This window comes from Neoarius graeffei, chromosome 10, assembly GCF_027579695.1.
Source record: "Neoarius graeffei isolate fNeoGra1 chromosome 10, fNeoGra1.pri, whole genome shotgun sequence".
Lineage (NCBI taxonomy): Eukaryota > Metazoa > Chordata > Actinopteri > Siluriformes > Ariidae > Neoarius > Neoarius graeffei.
Window position 1 is genome coordinate 71,057,640 of NC_083578.1, and position 6,000 is coordinate 71,063,639.

At 41.9% G+C, this 6,000-nt stretch overlaps 1 protein-coding gene across 1 annotated transcript in view; it reads right to left on the minus strand.

Moving 5' to 3' along the window:
• The window catches only part of nphp4 (nephronophthisis 4), a 522,237-nt gene extending 516,499 nt beyond the window's left edge, over positions 1–5,738 (minus strand). The window contains exons 1-2 of the mRNA XM_060932193.1: positions 5,167–5,738; positions 1,079–1,228 (exon numbers count right to left, since the gene is read on the minus strand). Coding sequence (XP_060788176.1) covers positions 1,079–1,228; positions 5,167–5,313 — 297 coding nt within the window. The 5' untranslated portion in view covers positions 5,314–5,738. The remainder of the gene's footprint in view (positions 1–1,078; positions 1,229–5,166) is intronic.
• Between the last annotated feature and the right edge of the window lie 262 nt (positions 5,739–6,000).

Below are 6,000 nucleotides of genomic sequence, written 5' to 3' on the forward strand. Positions count from 1 at the left end.
ATACAGAATTTACTTTGAAATTATAATCAGACACTCCAACGCACCCCCTAAAAAAAAAAAATCGGATCTGTGCGATTCAGGCGGCATCCGCCAAAAGGCGCGCTGTGAATATATAAAGTTGTATATATCAGACAGCCTTTAAAGTTTGATGAAGTCAGTTTCAGGCTTTGGAGCAGGCTTTGGCAGTTTCAAGCTTTGGCAGCCCTGCATAGTCACTTGAAAATGCATCTTTGTCCACTTCGTAGGGGTCAATTCCCCCAATCAAGGCCAGTTTGGCTGCATACCGTTGTCGTGAGATGTCGTCTAATGTATCTATATACTTCCGTTTGCTTGATTTTTCCGACATTGATCTTTATTTTAGAAAACTGACTATATAACTTCATAAATTCGTCCGAGATAACGCAGCCGGTAGTGGCGATGGTCTGTTTTGTTTGCCCCGCAAGATGGCGGCTGGGGGGCGTTCCCCGGAATGCCGTGACGTCAGTGAAAACTATCTATAGCCGACTCGGTGCTACGCGCCTCGTCAGCTATCAGCTCATGTACGACTTGATTTTGTGGAATAACTGTTAATTGTAATTAAAATGTACAAGTGTTGTTTTCCAGGACTTATTTAATCAGTTCTCATCGGAGCTACTGCTTTGCTGCAGAAGCAGTGCTGTGACTGTGCAGGACTGCAGTCTGACCCCACTAGAACTAGTTTTAAAAGTTTTATTTAGACTAAGCATCACAAGCAAGTAGTCGTTTTATAGTTTAAAAAAGTGTCTGAACCATATGCATTAGCATTTTATGGTTCAACTTCAAAAAAAAGGTTCAGGTTAGTACTCTCGAATTAGAAAGTCGAAGTTAAAAAAAAAAAAAAAAAAAAAAACAGTGATAAGGGACCGGAGAAATATTTGGCTCTTTATTTTATTGGGAAAAAATATATAGATCTACCTGGAAAAGGCTGATCTACAGTATGTTCCATCATATACTTAAAGCTTTGTACTGCATGTATATTGGATTTATATCTAATCTAATAAATATTGACTCAAATAATGAGCTACAATCTGACAGCATGGAGATAGGACAGGTCTCCTACCTCATTAAAATGCACTTTGCCGGGTTGTTCCTGATTTCGCTTAGTGGCATGATGTGGTTCACTTATCCATGTCCTTCCGAAGAAACGATGAACACTGTTGTCAAACAGAGAGACGCGCAGCTCAAACCTGTCTGATCTCACGTCCTCGGCCTGGACACAATGCAAACACGGTAGGTTTACTACATCAGTACAGGTGTGGGATATTTTCATTATTTATTATATTATGTTCATTGTAGCCTTTTTAATGCAATTATTATTATTATTATTATTATTATTATTATTAAAAAGCAAACACATTGTTCTTCAGCTTATTATTATTATTATTCTCCTGAGAATAATTCCAGAACCGCTTAAAGTAGAAACTTCATTCACACTTTGTTGCGTAGGTCTGTAAATGACATGCAGTCTTTGTATTTTAATTTTTCTTCACTTTATAAAGATATTAATGAAAAACTAGTAACAAAAATTCTCCCATTGAAATGAATGGTGGAAGCTTCATAACGAACATTCTACAGATCTCATCTCATTATCTCTAGCCGCTTTATCCTGTTCTACAGGGTCGCAGGCAAGCTGGAGCCTATCCCAGCTGACTACGGGCGAAAGGGGGGGTACACCCTGGACAAGTCGCCAGGTCATCACAGGGCTGACACATAGACACAGACAACCATTCACACTCACATTCACACCTACGGTCAATTTAGAGTCACCAGTTAGCCTAACCTGCATGTCTTTGGACTGTGGGGGAAACCGGAGCACCCGGAGGAAACCCACGCGGACACGGGGAGAACATGCAAACTCCACACAGAAAGGCCCTCGCCGGCCACGGGGCTCGAACCCAGACCTTCTTGCTGTGAGGCGACAGCGCTAACCACTACGCCACCGTGCCGCCATCTTTTCAATCTTAATATCTTCATCACCTTCCCTCTCTTTCTTAATTTATTTTTGTCTACACTCTATACCTGTAACCCCTCTCCCTTTCACTCTCTCATTCAATCACTATCTCTCTATCTCTCTTTGCCCCCTTCCTGATTTCTTATTTTTTTTTGCATGTTTGTCACACTTAAATGTTTCAGATCATCAAACAAATTTAAATATTAGACAAAGATAACACAATGGCACGCTATCCTGAGATCATTATCTATCTATTATTAATAGATAGATAGTGATTCTATCACCAGGTGGCACAGTGGTGTAGTGGTTAGCACTGTCGCCTCACAGCAAGAAGGTTCTGGGTTTGAGCCCAGTGGCCGACGGGGGCCTTTCTGTATGGAGTTTGCATGTTCTTGCACTTGATCTTTCTGATACATGCTCAAGGTATCGTCTCTTTCTTCCTCTATTTCTTAAAACACACTGTATATATCTATGTTTGTATTGTAGTATCAGTTCATTAATTATCGATACACTGATAAAAAGAAAATTCAATTTGTTTTATTAGTTGTACTACCAGTAAAAGATTCGGACTACTACTATTACCTACTCACTCATAGGTTTTTCTGTATTTTGACTATTTTCTACAGGCAGCACGGTGGTGTAGTGGTTAGCACTGTCGCCTCACAGCAAGAAGGTTCTGGGTTCGAGCCCCGTGACCGGTGAGGGCCTTTCTTAAATGCTGGTTTTTCGACATTTTTTTCGGGTTCGTAAATCTAAAATCGAACTTGACATTTCCGCATTCCCAGGGCTTTCCACTAAGGCTCATACTAGCTACCCATGACAAATAAGTAGCCAGCTGGGGGGGAGGAAACACAAAAACTCCTGTGCACGCAGTTCCCAGGATTAAATGTATTTTCCACAGACCATTTATTTATTCACTTTACTCAAATACAAAGTAAAATGCAGTAAATCTTCTTTCTTTTCTTGCGTATTGCATCATGAGGCGTTCCTGGCTTGTAAATCTCTTATTTTCGGTGCATGACACATTCACGCAGCTGAGCATGCTATGAATTAACAACGACAACGGTCTGCAGTGGAGCTACACAATTAAACACTCAGCGAACATTTCTCCATTTGTGTATGAAAATACACTCCAACCACTCAGTTTGGGTTCATTTACAACCAATGGTGTCTTTTGATGCCAGCACGTAATTGAACGAGAGAAGACTGGTTTACCGGAGACAAAATAAGCGTTATCTCTGCTTCTGTTCCCTCCGACACACTACTGCCTCCACCGAGTGCGCGCGCACTCTGAACTGAATCAGCTCTGCGCATGCGCCGTGCGGCACAAAAAAATGGCAGCCACCATGAAGGAAGGAGATCCGGAGTTTTCAAACATTTGCTTAAGTGTGAAATCGCAAAATGGTATTCTAGCGAACAACAAAATAGTAAAGATTCAGAAAAACAAATCATTCAGTGATCATTTTAATAGTGTAATTTCATCCGAACTAGGCCTAACGGTCGATTTAGAACTACAAAAAGTCCATGTGTCGGACATTTTAAGTACCTTTGTAAAAGTTTTGCAAAGGTTGCAGTCAACATTTAAAATGCTAACTTAAAGTTTTTGTACAAGTTTCAGTTGATTAAACTGTCATTTTATTAAATGTGTCTGCTTTTGTAATAAAAAAGTACTGAAAGAAAAAGCAAACACAGCATTGCGATTTCTTATCCATCCATCCATATATATATATATATATATATATATATATATATATATATATATATATAAAAAAATCCCTCCCTCCCGACTGAAAATTTTTTTGCTCACCCAGTGGACAGGAAACGGATTGTTTTTTAAGGATGGCCTAGGTGTGAATGTGAGTGTGAATGGTTGTCTGTGTCTATGTGTCAGCCCTGTGATGACCTGGCGACTTGTCCAGGGTGTACCCCGCCTTTCGCCCGTAGTCAGCTGGGATAGGCTCCAGCTTGCCTGCGACCCTGTAGAACAGGATAAAGCGGCTAGAGATAATGAGATGAGATGAATGAAACTGTTGAGAGACCAGTAGTGAGACCAGCTGTGACGTATGGATTGGAGACCGCCCCCTTAACGAAGAGACAGGAGGCAAAGTTGGAGGTGGCGGAGTTGAGGATGTTAAGGTTTGCGATGGGAGGTTGGACAGGATAAGGAACAAGCACATTAGAGGGACAGCACATGTGGAGAGCTTGGGAATTAAGCTAAGAGAGATGAGACTGAGATGGCAGGGGTGCAGATACGTTTTTTTGAACTGGGGGGGGACAAAGCTGCCAGCAAACCAACCCCAACCCTACCCCCACCCCCAGAAAGGCATCTCTACTCCGTACGATTTTACTTTCACTACGACATTACTTTGAACAGACTATCAAAAAATTGCAAGGTGATATGATAAAGTAAGGCACAGTTTACTTACAGTCGTTGTTTTTTGAAAAAACGCTGCAATCATTTTCTGCCTTTTTGGTTTGGCACCCTTCATCATGCCGTGTTGGGGTCCTGAACTAGGAGCTGTCCCCGATATGCCTGTCAAACTTGTTGTGGGTAACCATAGCAACCAAGCTCGAGCTCGCAACCTGTGCAATCTGCGCAGCTCAACCAACCGAATATCAGTCTTTGTTTTGTTTTATGTCAGTTGTTGCAACTATGTATGTACTGCTGTGCACCTCAATAAACCGAATGGTAATTAGTCTTTTGATTTTTCCATGAGGTTTGCCTTATGCAAAGAAAGACAGCATAGACATTTTTTCCTCCCTATAAGTGGGGGGACCGAACGAGGTGAATTTAAATCTGGGTGGGACGAATCCCACCGTCCCACCCTCTATCTGCGCCCGTGTGAGATGGTATGGGAAGGGGACATCCTGAGAAGAGATGCAGAGCATGTTGGAAGGAGAATGTTGAGGATGGAGCTGCCAGGCACACGAAAATGAAGAAGGCCAAAGAGGAGATACATGGATGTGGTGAGAGAGGACATGAAAGTGGTAGAGAAGGATGCGGAAGACAGGGAGCAATGGAGATGAAAGATCTGCTGTGGTGACCCCTAATCGGGAGCAGCCAAAAGATTTCCTAAACTGTTGACTGAGAGAGCCCTGCACAAAAATTCCCAATGTGTCTGAACTGTTGGTTTATGCACAAATGGCAAATTAAAAAAACCCTTGAGGGAGAGGTGTGTGTGTGTGTGTGTGTGTACCTGGTTTAAGTGAAGGCCGTCCAGTCGTTTGAGTATGAGTTGGAACGCCTGGCTCGGGCCCTGTGCTAACCGGGATGTTTGGTTAGAAGGAGGAATCACTCGGTTTTCATCGAAAACGCGTTTCCACTCCGACATTTGACGCTGCATCTCCTCTCATCAGCCTGCAGCCCAGACCTCACTGCTCCATGGCAGGACTCAAACCTGTAGCATCCTCCCTTTACCTCCTGAAAACCTGAACCTAACCCAACAAGTCATAATGAGCAAATTAATTACGTTCATTTCAATTCACAAACTAATAACCATCACATCAATAAATCCTCGTCTTTCCATCATCCGCTTTCCAATCTCTGCTTTTCACAAACTCTCCTGCTTGCGGTTAGCCAAGTGCTAACAGCTAAAGTCCTTTGTCTCTTAAATAGTCTTCGCTTCAGTAGCTTTATATCCTCTTATAGAACACACTTCAGTATAAAGTCTCAATTAAAAACAAACAAAAAAATCCCTGGATTTAAAAAGAAAAAACAAAAAAGCCTAAACTTGCTCCCCATCATACCATCGCCGCCATGTTGTTTACCGTTAACGCTTAGCAGCTGTTGCCAAGGTGACCAGAGTGGGCCGTTCTTCTTCGTTTGTAATTATAAAACAGCGGAACTGAAGAAACGCCGCCATCTTGTGTTGTGGCGCTGTAATTGCACAGAGAATCCAGAAATTTTGGAGTCGATTCCGATTCTACAGTGGTGCTTGAAAGTTTGTGAACCCTTTAGAATTTTCTATATTTCTGCATAAATATTACCTAAAGCATCATGAGATTTTCACACAAGTCCTAAAAGTAGATAA